General features: G+C 31.3%; 2 protein-coding genes across 2 annotated transcripts; both read right to left on the reverse strand.

Moving 5' to 3' along the window:
* Positions 1-6290: 6290 nt before the first annotated feature.
* Positions 6291-6875, reverse strand: LOC106453800 (F-box/LRR-repeat protein At2g40920-like). The gene has a single exon (XM_013896004.1). It carries the CDS (start codon positions 6873-6875, stop codon positions 6291-6293), a length of 585 nt encoding a protein of 194 aa, XP_013751458.1.
* A 2634-nt stretch (positions 6876-9509) lies between these two features.
* On the reverse strand, positions 9510-10116 carry LOC106453798 (F-box only protein 8-like). The gene is made up of 2 exons (XM_013896003.1): positions 9619-10116; positions 9510-9533 (listed from the first exon to the last, which is right to left on the reverse strand). Exons 1-2 carry the CDS (start codon positions 10114-10116, stop codon positions 9510-9512), a joined length of 522 nt encoding a protein of 173 aa, XP_013751457.1.
* Between the last annotated feature and the right edge of the window lie 12975 nt (positions 10117-23091).

Raw genomic sequence — 23091 nt, forward strand, 5'->3', positions numbered from 1 at the left:
ATACGGTCGAGGGTTATATTGCAGTTTGACTGGCACTTGGAGGGTTGACCCGTGGGTTTTTGAGTTCGCGGATTAATTTGCAAAAAAAACCACATTGAGGGTTTTTTTTGCAGAAAACCCTAAAATATATAATATTAAAAAACCTTATTAAGGTACAATACAACTGGTATTTTTATTTTGTTCCAGATTTTAGTTACATATGGTAAGTTACATTCATCTCAATTAGTTTAATATTTTAATTTTTTTTTATAAATTTAAACATAATAATCACTGAAAATATTATTTTACTATTGATATATATATATATATTTTTAAATTTTAATGTAAGCAAAATAAATCGTATGCTACAAATTCAAACATTTAATAACCTCTTAGAGAAATAATAAACCATTTTTACTATTTAATTATAAAAATATTTAAGGAATTTAACAAGTTCTTTTTATACTAAACAATCTACACAATAACAATATTTTTGCACTTCTATTCCGTCCAAAATGTCTCTATAAAAATTGTGTTTTTTCATTGAAAGCATCAAAGAAAGCGATTTAAGACTTGTATAACATTTTGTAAGCTGAAATATTCCTTTGCTATTAAATATCTCCTTAATTAATGTAGAGCCTTGTGTTAAATCACCATCTCCAATAACATTAATACCTAATATATACATGGATTTTGCATGCATATAACTTGCGGCATGTTTTAATCCTTTGAGAACTTTATGTTTGTCTCTTTTAAAATAGAATTCATTTATGCCAGATAAAAACATGGCTTCAACATTGTTATTAAGAAGAACACAATCGTCTACGAAGTTACTATGTTTAGAAATATACCTCTCATTGCATGGAGGTTTGAATACGTTCCTAATTTTTAGATTTTTAAAAAATAAAAGACGATTTTGAGATTCTATAAATCTCTTTATTGACCAATCTACAATTCCAAAATCTTTATTTGACCGATTGAAAATCTTCGATAAAATATCGCATACAATATCTTCAGGTAGTTCCATGATTGAAGTTGTAGCCACTCTTTCTCAACAAAGAAATCATTTATACGCACAGTCATGCACTTGCAAAAGGTATGAACCAAATGTTACAATGGTTAAAACATAAAATTAATGTCTTCAGTTATACCGGTTTTCAGTAATTTAATTACATAACATATTCAGTTAAGTATTTAATAGAGAACTTCGTATATAAGTACTTTTCAAAGTGGCAATTATTCAACTTAATCGAAAATTTTATTTTATCAATTGTTTTAGTAGAAATTTTATATTTGATTGATATTTATACTTATGTAGTTTCATTATTTCCGATAATTATTTAAAATTATCAATTGTATTAGTCTCAAAATGTGTAAACAAAAATGTTATCTCATCTCGTCTGCAAGAAGATTAAAGAAACACTCTCACGACAATGTTCACGCGTTTCTTAACTTGTCCATATTCGCAGGAGAGTCAACTTCAATTTTATCAATATTACATTACCGCAGACACGGTTTGAAATCATTAGCGTTTGTTCAGCGTGTACCTATTTAACCATGCTGGGTCACAAATGTATAGTAGTCAAATATATTCACAATAATAAAAAGAAACAGTTGACAACGTTTGAAACATAAAACTAAATATTACAAGTTAACATAGATATTACAAGTTAACATAGATTTTTAATAATAATAGAGTGCCTATAAAAAAACAAAGTGAACATGGAAAAAATGCATGGTTAAACTCGCATTCTGGTAATGGACAATACCAAGTTCCTTCAAGTACACCATGACCAGTAACACAAAATTGCAACAAAGTCAATTCGATTTCTTTGGCATATGAAGTCACCGCATTTAAGTTGTTGTTCCAGTCAGCTATTGTCAAGTACATCAACTCCAGATTCAGGTAATCCAAAACATACAAAAATGAGAGCATTCATAACTATTGCCTTTTCATCACAAATGTTTGCGGCTCTTTCAATATAAAAGCATCCATTGTGTAGCTCTCCAAATACACATAAACTTTCCAAACCATGAAGATAAAGGGCTTGAGGATTATCATCTTCAACACAATCATGGAAAAAAAAATGAGATTTCTAGAAACAAGTTGACTGTTTTGGAGAAATGGAGATAGATCTACTCGTTTTCGAAATTCAGGATTAATAATTGTGTTTCGCCCCACTTTTCCAGTTGCAAAAATAATGAATTACTCATTTTAATAGCAGTTTTAACTTTAAGGTTATGTGGTATATGAGGATGCACTGCAATACATATTGAACACGTTATCAAAACATAAATCATAAAATCAGTATTGTAGGATTATGTCAAGTTACTAATTGGTGAAATAATGTTTGGTTGCTGGTTCTATAAACGTGAGTCTTCCTCACTTCTCATAATAATCAAACGAAAATGACAAAATCGTACAAAAGAATTTTCAGAGAGGGCAACTGTTTATGTTTTAAATAAATTAATTAAAAATTATAGCAGTTACGTAAAAAAACAACTCATCTTTGTCCACTAAACACTCCCAATTTTTTTTTTTGGAAACGTCAAATATGCTTGCATCTCACTACTCACCACCATTCGTAGATTTGATCCTAATATCTATGCGGTTATTTTACATTTAAGTTGGTTTTTCTTATACTACAAAGTCAGAAATAGCCGATATATATTTGGTCACAATATTTCCAAATATATTTAATACTATTTTTACAAGTTAAGTTCATCCAGAGTAAAACCGGAAAGTATAAGAAAAACAATTGTTATAATGTTTTAGTTGGTGTTCTTAAATAAAATAATGAATTACATCTGAAAAATATAGACCAATATTAAAAAGAGAAAGTAAATATGGGTGTGTTGTACTTTATAAATATTACATTATAATTAATTATATTAAAATAGTAATTTGTTTAAGGTAAACAATAACGGCATAATTAAAGGACAAAGACCGTTTATTTGTAGTCAACTAATTAAACACTTTTCACAGAGCTTATGGCCACATGGAATACATAATATATTTGTATCATACAGTTTATTTTGCTTACATTAAAATAAAAATATATATTAATATCTATCAACACCTAAAGAATTAACTGTAGATTGTTTATGTTTTGCAATGACTATCAACAAGCATCAAGGTCAAAGTCTTAGTAGATACAAAACACAAGTTTTTTAAAAAGGTGTTATTTTTATTACTGCTCTTTTAAAACTGGAACTCTTAATCAGCACCATTTAATTCAATATATAAACAGTTACCATTAATTACAGTGACACTTCAAATTATTGTAGAAATTTTTTTTATATTAGACAAAATCTTATATTGTTTCTGGTAAATAATATTTTATTTACTGTTTATATTAGTTAGTATTTTAACTATCACGGCATCATTACTATGTTGAGTTAGTAAATTTTAATTTTCTTAATACACATGCACGTTACAAAGAAATATAGTTTAAAACTGTCATCCACTGATTTTGTAACTTTCCACGCTTTATGAGTCCAGAGTTCCTCACTTAAACGTGCTCACCTTGCGGTGGTTAGTTTGCTCCATGTCTTGTGATCGCCCTTGCTGTTGTAGCGCTCGTTGGCCTTGTCGATGCTGGTGTTTGGGTGTGACCTCCTCGTAACCGCTTCTCTTGCTCGTGGAAGATCGTCCTTGTACGGATGCGATATCTTGAGGAAAGCATTCTCAGTTTCCTCGTCTTTGCCGTTGGTGGTCTTGCCGGACTGGGTTCTTTCCGTAGTCAATGGCTCGTCTAATTGCGGTTGCCGGTAGTGTTTGTTCTGACGCATGTCCTGGTGGTTACTCTTGGCTTCTAAAGTTCTAGCCTTTGTTTTTGATAGATCTATCAGATGTTGTTGGTCTCCCACAACTATCATTGTGGCCTCGCCGGGTTATACAATGTTGGGGTCCGTACCATGTTCTTAATTTCTGTAGGTCCTGTCTATTTAGATCTTTGGTTTTCAATGTCTCCAGCGATCCTTTACCTTGGTTTAAGAAGGAAGTGTTGTGACTTTTGACTGATCGTATATGTAATTTTCTTAGTTTCATGAGTCTCCTTGTCACGGCCGGCCCTGAGAGTTTGGAGTTGAAGACTTCAAAAATTTGGGGGCCTAAAAAAATTTTTTTTACAAATTGGGGGCCTATTTACATATAAAAATTTTCAAAAATTTTGGGGGTCCAAGGCGAATGTTTCATTGGGCTTGGCCCATGGCCGGCCCTGCTCCTTGTGCGGAGCTTTAGTATCAGGAGATAACCTGTTATCTGTCTGCTTCGCTTCTCAATATTTTGAGCAGTTTGGATTGTATGTTTGTCATTCCTCTTGTAAGTTCAGGCTGCAGTCTTAATGAAAGTATTGTTCAGTAAAAAAAAAACGTGCTCACCTACATATGAGTTCTGCTCTTGAGAATTTTGTTAAGGCTATGCCGGAGCATAGTATAGTAATTGTTTGCGCAATCTAAAATACCTCTCATTTGCAAATTCCCAACGATCTGTCAAGTTTTTTAAAATCCAGACATCAACCACTTGAAATTACATCCATTCCATTAGAAAGAAGTTGTCAGTCGATAAAGAAAAGTTATAAATAGAAGTATTAGATCAAAACCATCAATAACTACTGTTCTAGAGAAAATATAATATGACAAGATAAGGCCACTTTGTCTGATGCAACACCAAACAACCATGAGTTAACGAAAAACTAAAACCACAGCGAATCATAAAATACCAGTAACAGAAACAAAAGTAGGAGTTTCGTAAACAAAAAATCGGAATAAAAAAATAATTAGAGAAACAGATTGCTCGTAGCCAAAAAGAAGACGAGATTCAGCCGAACATGTACACATAAAAATGAAAGATTAACAACGCTAAAAGACGCAAGATCTTTTAGAAAATTGGGGATAGCGAGAATTTGTCAATTTTTTTACGAAGGCGATCACGTAAAAATTGATTGTGAGATTCTGCGTGAAAAGACGTACGGATGAATGATGTGTTGAAAACATGGAACATAGATATATAGATTGATAAGGGACACCATTTAAGGGTTGTGACTTGAGAGTTGTGTTGCTTGAGAATAGGAAACGATTCGGGGAAGATGACAACGACAGTTTTTGATGATGTCAGCTACTCAAAGGAAGATAACTTTTTATCTCTTATATCATCAAATTAAAACAATTTCAACCATTAGATTCTGATTTTTTTTTTCCTATAAAAAAGATGATGTCAGCAGATTCCAAATTTCAGTTTGCTATTATATATAGATTACTTTTATGACATCTTGATTTTTTCTATATATTATCTCCATCTTTAGTTATGTATCTTACCTATGAGGATGGTTCTAGGTATTTCATATATGCAAGAATATATATATATAGCTTATATTTATTATCCCCACGAGCAACAACTTCGAGGTGAAGACTATAACAAGCTCAATTATTGTGATTCGTGTAGTATATAGGAAGGCCAGAAATATATGTTACTAGAATCTTGATGTGTTACAATCATTAGAGAACGTTTAACGCTGATTAGGGTTAGTTAACGAGACAATCTACTCTTGGTTATCTATTTGCAAGGCTCTTAACTATATGACATTCCTACAAAATTCTTTTTTTTTTTGGTGAAGTTTTGAGTGTATAATGATTTTTATAACTTCGAATTGCACTTTTATTTGCTGTTAAATTTACAGTATAATATTCATGGTACGTTACAATATGGTTTGATGTTCGTTAGTCGTTATTTTCTTTGAACAATTTCAGTTTACCTTGTGAGAAATCAGCTCAACTGCATTACATTTTGGAGCCATATTGAACCATATATATACATATATATAGTTCAATACTCAGGTGGATTCAGCTTTCTTGTAGAGACAAAGACGACTACTTTATCAGTTTACGTAGCCTGGAATATCTTCTAAAGAGAGGGAAAAGAATTGGAACTATTCTGTTTGAGTTAGTTATGGTGGTTTTATTGAATACGCGTTTTGTTTTTCTTCTACTTGCAGCATTCTCGTCGAAGCTCTGTTTCGGTGAAGACAGTATCAGGTTGTCGACTCGAATTACTTGGTTGATTTTAGAAATAGAATCCTAACTAGACTTGCTACTCTTCAAAGAGCATATGGGTTTAATATCTCTTGATAACAAGAATAAGCACAAAAGTGTTTATGAAAAAGTATTGCTACTCTTTTAGAATAAATATAGAAAATGCATAAATTTGTACTATAAGGATTAAACCAATTTTAATTTCTACAATCTCTGATGTTCTTGGATTTTTTTTTTCAGATTCATTATTCCGTGATATGTTTGATTTCTTCCATCTTTCAATCTCCATCTCCCCAGTCAAAACAGGACAGGAAATCAATATAGATTGGGCTCTCACTCTGGTCCATAAACATCACATCAAAATGTAGGTCAGCTTCTTCGTACATATTAAACCAGACGTCCGGTATACCTTTGATCTCAATCTTTCTCATATCATTGTTTTGCATATCATAAGAGAGAATGTGAAAAGGAGAAAGAAAATCCTTTGGTATCAGGAAAACCTTGCCGTTTTGAGTTGTACCTTTTACCCTGAATGTAATGCTGTCGACTAAAGGCAGCTGAGAAGGCTTCAAAACCAAACTCTTGGACGACCATTTCTTGCTCCCGACATCTTCCAGGGTCCATAAGGCCAAGACACCCTTGTCTCTAAGATTGGTTGGGTCACATAGAGTTGCTTTTCCTCCAAGCTCCAAAAGAGTCAGATCTGGGGTATCTACCGGGGCATCTTCATGCAGCTTGGGTACTTGGATCATGTTGAACTCTTCAGATCTAATGTCGAAACTAACAACCACAAATCGATCTCTATCCACCAAAGCCAAGTAATAAATAATTGCATCGATAGAGATTCCTCCTTTGGAAGGCATGTGAGGACAAAAGTCCGTTGGAGTTCACTACAAGAAAACATCGGTATTCTGACGGACATTCCGACGGAAAATGAAATCCTCAGAATTTCCCGAGGAATTTCCGAGGAAATTCCGAGGAAGCCCAAATTTTGGGTTTCCTCGGAATTTCCTCGGAATATACCGACGGAATTCCGAGGAAACACTAATCCGTCGGTATATTCCGAGGAAATTCCGAGGAAAAATGTGTTCCTCACAAAATTCCGAGGAAATTCCGACGAACGAGTGATCGATCGATGCGTTTTTGGACATATACCCATCGATCGATCACATTGTTACGCTTTGGTCCATCTTAGTGATCGATCGATGCGTTTTTGGACATAAATCCATCGATCGATGCGTTTATAAAAAAACATTCGAGATTTTGAAACCCAAAACACTAGTTCCTCGGAATTTCCTCGGAATATTCCGAGGAAATTCCGAGGAACACTTGATATCCTAGATCGATCGATGGGATAATCTCATCGATCGATCACATTGTTACGCTTTGTTCCATCTTAGTGATCGATCGATGCGTTTCTGGACATAAATCCATCGATCGATTCGTTTATAAAAAAACATTCGAGATTTTGAAACCCCAAACACTAGTTCCTCGGAATTTCCTCGGAATATTCCGACGGAATTCCGAGGAAGAAAAGGGTTTCCTCGGAATTCCCTCGGAATTCCCTCGGAATATTCCGAGGAAATTCCGAGGAAATAGGGTTTTTAAACCGAAAACAACGTTTTGCGGTTTGAATAACACCTATATAACCCTTATTAAGTGTCTTACGTTCATTATGAAGTCAAAAATTTGTTCCTTACCCTATAATAAACACTTTTCCGATTGTATGAACGAAATCCCCACAACATAAGAGAAACACTTATACACTTTAATGAACGGTAAAGGGAATACTTACAATTCGTTTTGAAATTTGTTATTTCATGGTTTATGCTCATCTATACAAAGAATCCTCAATGGTATGCATTACAATTGTATAAGAAATGAAATACGGCAAAAAAAATTGATGTTTTGAAACCCCAAACACTAGTTCCTCGGTATTTCCTCGGAATATTCCGAGGAAATTCCGAGGAACAATATAAATTAATAGAAATATATGCACAGGATATTCTTTTTCCTCGAATTAATGAAAATATTCCGAGGAAATTCCGACGGATATTTAAGTGGCCGTCGGAATTTCCTCGGAATATTTTCATTTAACCGGGCAAACAAGCCGCCAAATATTTCGCGAAAATTGAAATTGAAAATACTGAGGGAATTCCGACGGAAAATATCCGTCAGACCCAAGGTTTTATAAACTCGAACCGCATCTTCTTCCCCATTTCTCTCTTCTTCCCCATTTCTCTCTTCTTCCTCTCCGGCGATCTCTCTCTCCTTCCGGCGTTCTCCACCTTCTCTCGCGACGATCTCTCCGGCGAATCCTTTCCATTCCCTTACAAATCATGTAAGGACCCTATCCCACTCTCTTAGGTCCTATTTGTTAGGTTTTTAAGTAGATTTGATGATTTTAGAAGTTTTTTGATAGATTTTTGTTAGGGTGATTGGGTAGGATTGTGATTTGTTGTGTAATAGGTTTAGAATTGTGATTTGGTTGTGTTGAATTGATTTAGAACTTGTTTTATAAATTGTTTATTATTTTTGTATTTACAAAACGTTTTTTCTATATAAATTCGATTTTACAAAACGTTTTTGTATATAAATTCGATTTTTGGATTTATAAAAGATGATTTCATATTTATAAAAATATTTATATTTATTAAAACTAATTTTGTATTTATAAAACATTTTTTTGATTTATAAACACTATTTTTTTATTTTTGTATTTATAAAAACTATTTTTAAATATACAAAACGTTCTTTGTATATAAATTCGATTTTTGGATTTATAAAAGATGATTTCATATTTTAAAATTAATTTTGTATTTATAAAACATTTTTTGATTTATAAACACTATTTTATTATTTTTTGTATTTATAAAAACTATTTTGTATTTATAAAAAGATGATTTCATATCTATAAAAATATTTATATTTATTAAAACTAATTTTGTATTTATAAAACATTTTTTTGATTTATAAACACTATTTTATTATTTTTTGTATTTATAAAAACTATTTTGTATTTATAAAAAGATGATTTCATATTTATAAAAATATTTATATTTATTAAAACTAATTTTGTATTTATAAAACATTTTTTTTATTTATAAAAACTATTTTATTATTTTTTGTATTTTAAATATTTTTTCTATTTCAATTTTAATTTTATATTTTCGAATTTCAATTTAAAAAAATAAATTTATAATTTTTTTTTTTAATTTTGGAAATATTCCGAGGAAGTGTATCCCTCGGAATATTCCGACGACATCTTCCTCGGAATATTCCGAGGAATTTCCGACGAAAAAAGTCCTCGGAATATTCCGAGGAAATTCATTTCCTCGGAATTCCGTCGGAAATTTCCGAGGGATTTCCGAGGAAAGATGAATTTCCGAGGAGTTATTTCCGAGGACTTTTTTCGTCGGTATGTCGTCGGAATAGCGTTATTCCGACGACATACCGACGATTTTTTCCCTCAGTATGCCGATGTTTTCTTGTAGTGGTTAGAGCAGCCTTGTTCCAATAACCTAGTTTATTTTTTTGGCTAAAGATATAATTCACTGAACTTATGACTTGTTTAGTTTCCTCTAAGAATACGCTAATCAAGGAGACCGCTTTGTACTTGTGGCTAAGTGGGTCGTATCCGAAATAATAGGTGACGACCTTTTCTCCTCCAGGAGGTACGACGATGTGGTCGGAACTTCTTAAGGGGATGCCTATCAATTGTCCGGTGGCAGGGTTATAGATATGGGGCTCTCTCCTATAGACGTAGATCATGAAGCCACCAAGATTTTGCAAGATGTAACCTCCAATCGCTGGGTCGGGCAGATTGTCGTCAACAACAAAGGTGGACGTTGAAGGCCTAGTGTCTAGAGGAGCCAATGTGTATGTTTCATTGTCACCAATGGTGGCTTGATCCCATAAACACATGTAAAGACGAGGGGATGGGACCTTTGAGAAACGGTTGGAGAAATAACGTGAGCGGATGAGCGATAACCAGAGCTTTGAAACGCACTTGAATCTCATCAGAGATTTAGCAGGCAATCTCGTGAGAATCTCATCCGTCACCACATGCATAGGAAGCTCCGCTGTCTCCGTAGACAAACACATTGTAGCTCAATCTTCGAGAGAAAGTTATAGCAGCGATTTAGGGCTTCTAAATTAATATATATATATATTGGGGTGCAACCTCGAGGAATTAATACTAGTTTCCTTAAATTCATAATTTTAATAGTTAGTTTTCCTTTCTTTCTTTTTTTTTTTTTTTCCTTTTGACGCTTATTGTTTTTCTCCTTTTTTGTAATAGTTGTTCGATTATGGAGCTTTTGACAATTAATAACATTTCTTCATGTGTTTATTACAATTCATGCCATTGACCTTTTAATACAAAATTAATATTTCATTAGAGGTCTTTTTATGATCCAAAATATAGACCGAATCGTGTGACATTAATTAAAATCTCTACACATGTACTTAGGAGAGTATATTATATAATCATCATTTTAAAAAAAAGGAAAATCGTCTGTGCATTTAAGTAGACATTTCACATTTTATGCAATTTTCTTTAGCGCGTTTTTCTTTGACATTAAATTAATCAAGCATTAAGTAAGGTGAACACGGAATATTTCTTATATATTATATTTCTTATATATTAACCGAGGAACATTACAACATTGTTTTGTAGCCACGTGTCATCATGAATTCAAAATTTTTTAAAAAATAGGTTGGTTCATCTTAACTTATATTATACATTTTATTAAACTAACTATCAAATTGATAAATACTGTACAAAATAATATTCTCGAATTTTCTTTAAATAAAAACTATAGAATTACCTAATATGATTAACGTATATATATATATATATATATATGACAATTGATGATTATGAATAATAAATATTTGATAACAATCTTTGTATCTTAGCTCTTTTTTTGTTTACTTTTATATTATTAAAAGAGTTAAACAATTACATTAACCATATAATACAAAATTATATTTTTTGTATATGTTATATTTTAAAATTTTGAAATGACTATAAATTACTAAAAACATTAAATATCTCACACTCAAATTTTGTGATCAATAGTTTAACTTTTTTTTTGTAATAACAAGCTACAAATAATCATAAATCGTATGAATACAAAGTCTCATTTAATAGATATTCATATTATATATTAATATAGTTTAAACTTAAACTATATAACATATAAAATACATAAATATGTTAGTTTCTAAAAATGTATTGAAACCTTAATATTTTAATTTTGAAATTTGCATTGAAAAAATCGCACATTAGAAATTGTACTATATGAAATATTTTATGTAAAATGTCAATAATAAATATTTATATTAAAATGTACTAAATATCTATGTGTATGTCATTGAAATTAGTTATATACCATATTAAATAAATAAAATGATTGTTTTGATTTAATTACCAAGAGGTATTGTTTTGATTTAGGTGCTTAATCTAATTTAATTATATACATCATACACAAATGTACATAAATAAATAATAATATGACGTTCAGCCCGCGCAATTGCGTTGGTCTTAACCTAGTTTTAGATTAAACGTGATACCATTCATTGACAAATTTATTTCCTATCTATTAAAATATTTAAGAGCTGTTTGTAAGTAGGCTAAAGTATATGTTTAAAACATGATTTTTAATCAACAATTTTGTAGACATTTGTATATGTCTACAAATGTTTTAATTCAAAATATCATACGAAGTTGTAATCTAAAGTATATTAGAAAAGCTAAGAAGCCTAGAATTATAAAAACATTAACCAGTTCGTGTCCGGAAATCATACGTCAAAGCCGGCGAGACTGCGGAAGAGGTGAGTAACTTTTCCAACAAGAAAGCTATTATGAATGTGATTGTATATATTCATTTAATTTCATACATATATCTCGATCTGTTCAAATTTAGGTGGTCGGGAATGTGAAAAACTTGGAAGCATTCACGGAGGAGGTGAGATCATACCGAGAAGCTCTGGAGAATACGTACACACGTAAGGGAGAAAAAGCGGTTTAGCCAAAGTACCTGGAGTCTAGGACTCCGTTCGATGCACTGTTCACAATGGAATTTCTAATGGCGCGACTGCTGAGGAAGCATCAACAATCTATGTCTCTCGAAAACTGGATAACTTAGAATACAAGAAACAAGCATAATTAAAGATCCCTAAACTTTGCGGTTTTACAACTTTTACTGGTGGGCAGAAGCAGCGGACCAATCTGATACGGTCCATATGGACCAATCTATATTCGGTATTATGGGTGAGCGTCGCACATCGAACACTCCTAATCCATCAATGATGTTTGACAAAATGTAAATATATTTATGAGAACATCGGTTTCCTTTTTTTTATGTTAATATATTTGAAAAGGCTATGTTGGTGCAAAAGGGAAATGTCCATTTCACCAAAGAAAAGGGAAATATCCAAACGAATTCTAATGAACAATTTGAATGTTGGACCAAAAGGATTTCACCAAAGAAAAGGGAAATATCCAAACGAATTCTAATGAACAATTTGAATGTTGGACCAAAAGGCCCACCCACATCTAATCCTGAAACCAAAAAAAAAACATAATATAACAACTCAAACCGGTAACCATTAAAAAATATATGAGAAATAATAAAAAAATAAAAAAGAATAAGTAATAATTTTAAATATATTTTAATTTTAATTTTAATTCACATGTTAACATTATTATTTTTATATTTTAATTACATCGATTCGGAAAAATAAAACCAAAAATGTAAATATATATATTTTTGTTTCTTTTGATTTGGTTTAATTATTTTAAATTTTTTTATTTAAACTAGATACAATTAAAATTATATTGTATAAAAATAAATTATTATATTACTTATTTAAAAATATGTAAATTATCTCCTAGTTTTTATTTTTTTTTATTTAAATCTATATAAATTTTAATAAATTTTAGTTTTTTATTTTAGCTAAAATATGTTAAACTGGAATTTTTTTTTTTTGTTAATTTACATAATGAACCATAAAGTTTAAATAAAATTTCATTCAATTAAACTATCAACAAAAATTTATTTGATTATCATTATTTTAATTTTATGTTTGTAAGGCACACTTACAAATAATTTTGATATATATAAATAAAAATAAGTCATTATTATATTTCAAAAATCTTAATAAAAAAAATTAAATAAAATATACTTTAATGGTTGATTTTGGAGTTAATAGTTATTATTATATTTAAAAAATCTTGCCAAAAATATGAATATTTGTAAAAGAATTACAGGTTATAATCGACTGATGTTATGTCACAATTTTTCATGTCATGTCATCTTTTTGTGAGAATGAATATGGTGATGATATATAAGCAACTTCTTTCTCAAATAATGTCTAGGAAAAAATTGGTTTAGTTAATTTAAATTTATTTTATTTAAACTTTGCTAGAACTAAAACTACATTTTCTAAAAAATATTTTTATGATAATTTGAAAATTTAGTTTAAAAATAACATTTTATTTATATGATAATGACTATTTATTTAAATATGAATATTATCCCTTAGATGTAAAATTATATATTTAAATCTATATAAATGTTAATAAATTTTGGCTTTTGTTATTTTAGTTAAAATATGCTAAACTGGTAAAAATCAATTTGTTAATTTACAGAATGAACAGTTAAATTTAAATAAAATTTCCTTCAATTAACTATGAACGAAAATTTATTTGATTAGTGTTGTTCTAGTTTTATATTTGTAAGGCACACTTACAAATTTTTTTGATAATATATAGATATATACCAAATGAGAAACATAAATAAAATATTAGTCAATTTTATATTTCAAAATATTAATAAAAGTAATTTTTATAAATAAATATACTTTAATGGTTGATGTATGAATTAATAGTTATTACCATATTTAAAAAAATTTGTAAAAAATATGAATATTTATAAAAGAAATTAAACATTTCATAATTAAGAATGTTATGTCACAATTTTTCAATACTAAGTGATCTTGTTTTGGTGAAAATGAATATGGTAACGACACATAAACAAATTATTTTTTGAATACTGTCTAGAAATTATTTATGTTACTTGATAAGGAATAAATGTAATATATAACTTTTTAAATGTAAAAAAAATACTAAAGAGTTATAGATAATAAATATTTCTTTTAAATAGGGTAAGTTGTAAAGAATTATAGAGAATACATTATTAAAGTTCTATTGATGTATACTAGAAGCACTTGGGGTTTTGTACATCTGTTGATTTATACATCATAAACCTAGTCAAATTCAGTCTGGAATGCTTAAGTCAGCTTGACCAATACACCTAACCCTGACCTGTCACGTGATCGTCTGCGGAAGATTCTCATTATATGTTGACGCCCACAGAAATTTTAGGGTTTTCTGAAAATGATTAGTTTTGTGATCACAATTTTTTTTTCGTCTGTAGTCTTTTCTGCTTTTTTTTTTCTGGTCCGTTATTGTTTTTTTTTGGAAAATAAATGTCCCAAAAAAGAAAAATTTCAAGAAAAATGTTGGACCACAAGGCCCACTAGGCAGTGGGCCACCACATCGAAACCAAAACTACATCAAAACGTTACAAAGGTCAATTAATTTATACTTTAAGCATTATTGGTTTATATATGTTGATTAATTTAGAAATCCATATAATATTTATAAATCCAAGTAAAATATGCAAATCCAGAGGTTTTCCTTCGGATTTGAGTCTTTTGTATTTCTAACTAAAAAATCCAAACAAATCCATTCAAATCCATTATAAAATCAAATATATTAGTAAATTCGTACGATTGAATAACACTTGATTTGATACATAATTTATGAATCATTAAACCAATAACACATTATTTTAATGCATATTTGAAAATCATAGAACCAATAACACTAGATTTAGTTTAGATTTTCAAATCAATTAAAATACAACAACCAATAACCCCTACTAATAAGAAAAACAAAATATACAAATAAATGCGGTTATCATTAATATACTATGTATTAGGCTTCGTAAACAAAAAATAGTCGTCCGATCTTTAACTATGAATCAACCCTGATCCTATTTATCACAGAATTTACACCAACCAAATTATGAATAAACCCTGATTCTCAAAATAATTTTTTTTTTTGAACTTTCTCAAAAGAATTCATTTTGAAGAGGAACTCAATAGTCAATATAATGATCAATAGCTTTAAGCAAAAAAATAATCAATAGCTAATATATTTTATGGATCTTTTGTCAAATCAAAGTCTAGACAATGTTTAGATTTATTTTTGGTGATGTTGCACGGTTTCAAATAAATTTTTGATGGATTTTAGGTAAATGAATAAAAACATAATCGAGTGATATTGAATTTTTTTTTTGCTGAATCTTATTAAAAGAATTGAAATCAAACTGATTTGGAGTTGAGTAAAACTGACACAAAACCGTATTACAACTTTAATATTTGTACATGACTGAAAACTTTAAATTCGATAAAAATAAACCCAGATTCAATTTAAAAACTCGGCTTATTCCCTTATTTAGTTTGACGACATCAAGAAAAAAGAAGAGAAAAAACTGTCACTATTTCATGTCCTAATCATATCTGTACGGTTATAATTACATATGGGGTCTAGTACCGATTATACTTTGCAGAGAAATAATGAAGGGATTGGTGGTTGCAGTATTACATGTAAACATCTCTTTAATGTGTTATTTAAGTATAATTTATTTTGACCTTTATGCTCTTTTTCTCACTCACAAATAAGAGAACAAATGTGAGACGAAGGGCGCCAGGACCCAGGAGGCCACCACAAGCATTTTAATAAGAAGCTGGGGCAGCGGGGGGATGAGCTGGACGTGCCGTCGAATTTTAAATAGAGCTATCTGTTTGACCTTGTAAAGTGTATGTGATGAGCTGGACGTGCCCTAGACATCAATAAAGTATTTACCAAATAACTTTTTATTGATATAAGTATCAATAATATCTCTATAAATCAGCAGACCTCAGAAACTGCTTATAAAAAAACTTAGAAACCTTGGAAACTCTAGTTATATTTTAGCTATAATTTACAAAAATGTAGGAAATACAAATATAATAGAGTTATAATTATCATAAATTTATGATATACTGTATTAGATATTTAGTAGAGGGATTTTACAAAAACTGTAACAATTAGCTTTGCCAAGTAAGGGGGACCTACAAATTTTTCATTTCACAGGTGGTGAGTTTGCCTATAAAATAACTTCCATTTTTCCCAATTCTCTTATTACAACTCAAGATGAATACTAACATGATGAGCTCTGTGGAAGCGAAGAAGAGTGCTAACCCTAGCCCTACGTACCCAAGTGAAGAAGACAGGTTTACTGTTTTTTGGTTAATTTCTTTTATGCATTTTTAGTTCTTGTTCTTAATTTTGTAATGTTTTTTGTCTGTTAATTTGTAGACGGTGAGAGGAACAAACCAACGAAAGAAGAAGTTGAAAAAGCAAAGAAAGAGATGAACAAGATGAAGATGGACATCGCTCTTGGCAGGGAGGTGGAAGAGAAGAATCCCTAAATATATAGTATGTTATAAAGCTTTTATCTTTTGTGAAACATCTAATATATATATATATATATATGAAATCTTTCGCATGTATTAGAAACAATTTTAAGGATCTCTCGATCCGATGGTCATATTTGCACGCTTGTGATTCTCAAAAGGATTGTATCTAAGACGCACTTGATATGATCAACAACTAAGATATCATATAAATTTTTGGATGGCAGTTTTGAAGTATATATATAGACAATGTTCAGTTTGGTTTATTTTATATAATTTTGGATAAATATGGGTTTTAGATAAAATGAACAAAAACGGAACCTTTATCATCTTGGTTTTTAGTGAAGATGGACGCATGATCGTAATCGTTTACTGGTTTTGAGTTGTTATTTCTTTTGTTGGTTTTAAATGTTTATCAGCTTTAGAAGGTTTCATCCTTTAGTTTATGGATCTGTAATTTTCTTTGTCTCCCTATGTTAGAACTTCTTTACCGGGAAACTGTGGTTTCGTCGATCTAGTTTCCGTGGTTATTACCGCCGGCCTTGTATTTCACATCTGCATTCCACCCCAGTATTTCTTCATGATCAATATAATTAGTGTTAAAAAAAGAAAGACAAAATGAATAAAAGCGGAACCGAAGTTGGTATTTAATTCATTTTATATTCAACAAATTTCTGAAAAAGTGCAAGTTCAGTAGTTTTTTTTTTGTCGACTTTATATTATACTTGGGGGTGTCCGCGGAATATTGTTTTATTATTGCTAAGAACATGATTTTTTTTGGATAATGTAATTATGTTATCGTTTTTATTTGTTAAGATCATTAATTGATGTTTTTAGTTTGTTATGTAGTAGGTGATAAGTTAATATATTTTGCGTTTGTTTTTTTTTTAATAATGTGTTGTTGTGTATATAGTACTTGTTAGTAGTCAAATGAGCCTCTAACGTAAACTAATATTGAATTTCAATAACTTTGCATCTACGCATTTGTTGATTCTAAGATTAACGGTTTCATCGTCAAAATTGTATTATATTTTTTTCATACTTTTGAAAATTATAATTTTTAAGATGATTTTTGCCCTCTCCCCATATTTTAAACTTGAGTCCTCACCGTCTATGTATTTCGTTACAAATCTGGTGTGCGGTGCTTCTCACCATCACCGGAAAAAGACTCACATTTTTCTCTTGTTCTTCTTGCCTTCTTCACCTATGAGATTATATGGTATTTGTTGCAGAACGGATTTATGAGTTTTCAGTTGTTCGGTTGCTTCCCACGGCATTGTAGGCTGTTCCAGTCAATATTGATTGCTCCTCTTCTTCCTTAGATTTCAGCTGATGTTAGGAACTGCATCTCCTTGGTTGGGTCAGAGTTTATTCGCCTTTGATTTTGTATTCCTCGTCGTTGGCTTACCGTCAATAGTCTCTGCTCGTTTTGGTTTTCAAGATCCAGTTTTTGGTGTTCTGACTTCTATGCTCTCTTTCATATATAGCTCGAGGACGGCTCCATAGTTTTCTGATTTCGCTCCGTCTCCCTTTCCCTCTCTATTCTTGCATCTCTTTGCAGCTTTCATCGCATCTCTGGTGGCTCTCCCTTTCACCATGTTTGCCAGTCGAGATTTGGATAATGTTTTCGTTCGTGTATGCTATGTGGGCTTGGAAGGTTATTTCTGGTCTCAAGTTTAGTCTCTGATTTTTTGGTGGTTGTCTTCCATTCTCCCTCTCTCAAGTTGCTTCTTTTCTTTCCGTGTTTTCCTTGGTATAGGTGTGCGGAGTTAGTCTCTTGGAGCTTTGGTCCCTTCTATCCAGAGCTTTGTGTTTTTTCAGTTGCATGCCGTATTGTATGTTCTTTTTTAGTCTGTGAGGTGTTTCTTTCTTTTTAGCTACTGATTGTGATTCCGGTGTTTTAGGCATATATTTTCCTGCTTTTTGGTGGCTTTGGCCTTTCGATTATTATTCTTCCTTTGTCCTGCTTTTTTAGTTTATGTGTTGGTTGTCTAGTTTCTTATTCTTAATTTGATTATCTTATGATACTAATATTGAAATAAATATAATTTGTAAATGAAATAATAAAAATTAGTAAAAATAATAAAATGATGAAAAGTCTTGCTATTTTTAGGTGTGAATAAATTAAATATTTAAAATATATTTATATTATTTTATTTATTTCTTGAATTTTAGAGACCAATAAGTGTGAGAAGGATTAGATAATACACAATTAGAAATTGATGGAGAAAATTGCAATAATTTAAAAGAAAAAGAATTTAAATACAAAAAAAAACATGAGGACACATGTCAACAAACCCCCCTTCCACATGTCATAAGAAGGAAAAAAACCAACTTTATATATAAAGATTATTTTATTTATTTCTTGAATTTTAGAGACCAATAAGTATGAGAAGGATTAGATAATACACAATTAGAAATTGATGGAGAAAATTGCAATAATCTAAAAGAAAAAGAATTTAAATACAAAAAAAAAACATGAGGACACATGTCAACAAACTCCCCTTCCACATGTCATAAGAAGGGAAAAAACCAACTTTATATATAAAGATTCATAGTTTGGGCCACTAAAGAGCCAGATTACGAAGGAAGACGAGAAATAAAAGCAAAATGAAATACAAATTTTTAATATAATAAAACCCAAGAACAGTAGACAACAACAGGATGAGGATAAGCTCCCATCAAGCACGTGTCTTCTGTTCGTCCATTGATTTGTATGATTGAGACCTTGAGCTTAATCATCAGGCTAAGCTCGTTCCCGACTCCATTTGTAGAAACTAGAAACCTTCTGCTTATCAACCGGAGTAATGAACGGAGTTCAACTTGTAACATCGGTGTAAATAAGCCCAAGATGGTTAGTTGCAAACAGGGCCCGGCTCAATACGATGATGGGCCCTAGGGCAAAAAAAGAATTTGGACCCGACTTATTAAACTTTAGCAAATTATTTTTGGACCTTATAACTATTATTATTTTTTAATTAAAATAAAAAATTACATTTATTTTTTTATTTAAACTTTGTAAGAAGTTAAATTATTTTTACATAGTTATATTTTTATTACACTATATTTATTTTAATGTACTATTATATATGTAATTTGAACATAATTTTTTTTAATAAATAAAATTGTTATGGTCAGGAACGGTCGCACTAAATTCAAAGAAACCACCACTACAACACGGCAAAGAAGCTCAAATCTTCATGTTTGAAACTAAACTATCCCAATCACTTGACAGATCTTACACATAGATACTTACTATATACTACTATTTAACAAACGAGCTACCTTTTACTTATTAAACTTTTATAGCAAAAATTTTTTTGGACCTTATAATTATTAAATTTTTTAAAAAAAAATTAAAATAAAAAATTACATTTATTTTTATTTAAACTTTGTAAGAAGTTAAATTATCTTATTACACTATATTTATTTTAATGTACTATTATATATGTAATTTGAACATAAAATTTTCAAAAAAAGAAATTGGTATAGCCTTGTATACTCAGCCGACCCTGGTTGCAAACATTCAAAGAAACCACCACCACAACACGGCGAAGAGGCTCAAACCTTCATGTTTGAATCTAAACTATCCCAATCACTTGAAAGATCTTGCAAATAGATACTTGCTATATACTATTAACAAACGAGCTAAGTGTTACTCTAATGTGACAGAAAAATCAAGCAACCTGATGAAAAACATAGAATCCCACATAAAAGAAGAAGAGGCTATTGTTTAATTAAGTTAGATGTTCATGCCCCTAAAGTATTTTAAGAGAATTTAGATAGGATTCAGTTCGATTCTTTTCGAATTTGGTTCAGATATAGATTTAACCAATATCTTAATACACTACAAAAGAAACTAAAAATACACAAAACATTCTAAAATATTTAAAAAGTCAGTAAAAACTATTCAAACTAACTAAAATATACTAAAAGCGGTTTGTCAAAAAAAAAAACTATATAAAATCTATTAAAAAGTATAAGCTCCTTAATCATGTGGTTTGACTAAAGATTCATTAATGTTTATACACCAGGAAGTCAGGGGTTCAAATCTCAGAAAATGCTAATTATGTATATTATAAAGAAAATAGTTACAAAAAATCTTCGTTATGGTACATAGCGTACCATCGAACATGTATATCATAAGACGGTTCGGAGTGGCACAGTTAAACATGTATTCTCATAAGGTGGTAGAATTATCGGCTATAGAATTATCTATGTAACATTTCTCATTGTTATAAGAATATAATTAATCAGACGTTAAAAAAATTAAAAAAATTGCTCTTCTATTTGCTATTACACTACAAGAAAACAGCGACATACTGAGAGAAAAAATCGTCGGTATGTCGTCGGAATAACGTTATTCCGACGACATACCGACAAAACAAGTCCTCGGAAATAACTCCTCGGAAATTCCATTTCCCTCGGAAATCCCTCGGAATTTTCCGACGGAATTCCGAGGAAACAAATTTCCGAGGAAACTCCGAGGACCACCAGTTCGTCGGAAATCTCCTCGGAATATACCGAGGGAGAACGTCCTCGGAATTTACCTCGGAAGTTCCGACAAAATGTTCCTCGGAATTTTCCGATGAAAATTCCGAGGAAATGAACCCTCGGAAAATTCCGAGGAACAAGGGTCCCTCGGTATATTCCGAGGAACATGTCCCTCGGTATATTCCGAGGGTTTATTTCCTCGGAATTTGAACCCTCGGAAAATTCCGAGGAACTAGTCCCTCGGTATATTCCGAGGGTTCATTTCCTCGGAATTTTAGAAAAATTAATTTTTTTTAAAAAAATAAAATTTTTGAAATTTAAATTCGAAAATATAAAATTAAAATTAAAATTGAAATCATATTAGTTAATATTCAAAGTTGTACAAATAAAAATAAAACATTCCGAGTTTTAGAAAAAAAAAACTACGGGTCTGGCACGTTCGGGAACACCTCGTTCGGGTACATCCTTTGCATAATCTCCATCATTTGCTGGTTCAACCTCCTCTGTGCCTCATAGCCCGCCTGTTGAGCCGCCATCTGGGTCTCCAACAAAGATATGCGATCATCCTTGTCCTTCAACTGAGCCGTAAGTACTTCTGGATCAACAAAGGGCGGTTGTGCAGAAGAAGGAGGAACCGACCGGGTGCGACGACCCAAACCGACCAAACGTCCATTCTTCTTTGGAACCGACTGAAATAGAAAATAGCCAAATTTAAATCAATAAATAAATGAATTAAACTTTAAAAAAAAGAACTTACGGATTCAACGATTTCGTTGATTCGAAACCGGGACAAGTTGGTCGAAGCCGTCGAAGCGTCATCCTCGGTTTGAAGCTGAGACACTTCGTCCTGCACCTGAGTTTGGACCAGGGTGACCACTTCACTCACAAGACCGTCATCAATCTGGCCGGTCTTCTTGTTGGTATACGCCCTCTTCATTAGGGCGAGATCATCAACCGGCTCGCCATCATTTTCTTCCGCCTTGAAAAAAACATAAATTAAAGAAACATTAGAAATTAGAAGAAATGCACAAAAAAATAAAATTTCAAAATTTAAATAATTGAAGAAAAAGCGACTGAACTTACCATGCGATCTCCCAGAGAGGCAATAGATTGAGCACCCAAGTTATGCTTGAAGACGCCCTTCCCTTTACGGTCGCTCCTGCGGTTGGTGGAGTTGGTGGAAGAAGTTTCTTTCGTCTCTTCCTTATCCCAATGCGCACACAACTCCGTCCAGACCGTGTTGTTTATCGACTTTGGGACCTTTTAATTAAAAAAAAAGAAAATAGTTAAATAAATTAAAAAATCGTTTAATAAATTTAAAAAAGAGAAAATGACACAAAGAACACCAAACAAAGTTTTCCTCCCCAAACTAGCACTCAGGATCAGAAATCACAAAAATATGTTTCACTAAAGGGGTAATTTACCCTTATGCCCTCTTCTTTAAGTAATTAAAAAGAAAAATTTGAAATCAATTGTCGCCGTCCTCGTTTCATCGCTTCTTCTTCTCCTCATCGCTGTCTTTCGTCGTCGTCGTCTCTCCCTCGTCGTCATCGTCGTCGTCTCTCCATCGTCGTCATCGTCGTCGTCTCTCCGTCGTCGTCATCGTCGTCGTTTCTCCGTCGTCGTCATCGTCGTCGTCTCTCCGTCGTCGTCTTCGCCTCTCCGTTGATCCGTCTTCGTCGTCTCTCCGTTTATTTATCGTCGTCGTCGTCGTCGTCGTTTCTCAATTGATCTGTCGTTTCTACGTCTATTCATCTCATTCTCTCTCTCGTGTGTCTGATTTGATTAAGGTTTGAATCATTTCATTTTGTTATACATTATCTAGTTTTTGTTTTACATTATTCATTTGTTGATGAATTGAAGTTGATTTTGTAGAACAATGGAAGTTTTGTGCATCTGTGGACAATGGATCTCAAAAGAATATCTCCAGTGGGAGTTTCTTGTTGATTTGAAGAGGAATGCATCAATCATTTCCATAGAAGAAGATCTACTGTATGAAGATTTGATGAAGATTGTCTCTGAAGATTTTAGTGTTAAAGAGGAAGAAATCAG

The sequence above is a fragment of the Brassica napus genome, chromosome C8 (assembly GCF_020379485.1).
Source record: "Brassica napus cultivar Da-Ae chromosome C8, Da-Ae, whole genome shotgun sequence".
In the NCBI taxonomy this organism is placed as follows: domain Eukaryota; kingdom Viridiplantae; phylum Streptophyta; class Magnoliopsida; order Brassicales; family Brassicaceae; genus Brassica; species Brassica napus.

Excerpts from the sequence above, each read along its gene's own strand:
- LOC106453800 (XM_013896004.1), bottom strand. The coding sequence starts at position 6,875 with ATGCCTTCCAAAGGAGGAATCTCTATCGATGCAATTATTTATTACTTG.
- LOC106453798 (XM_013896003.1), bottom strand. The coding sequence starts at position 10,116 with ATGTGTTTGTCTACGGAGACAGCGGAGCTTCCTATGCATGTGGTGACG. Across the intron at positions 9,534-9,618 it reads TTAGCCACAAGTACAAAGCG|GTTATTGGAACAAGGCTGCT; the intron begins GTCTCCTTGATT and ends AAAATAAACTAG.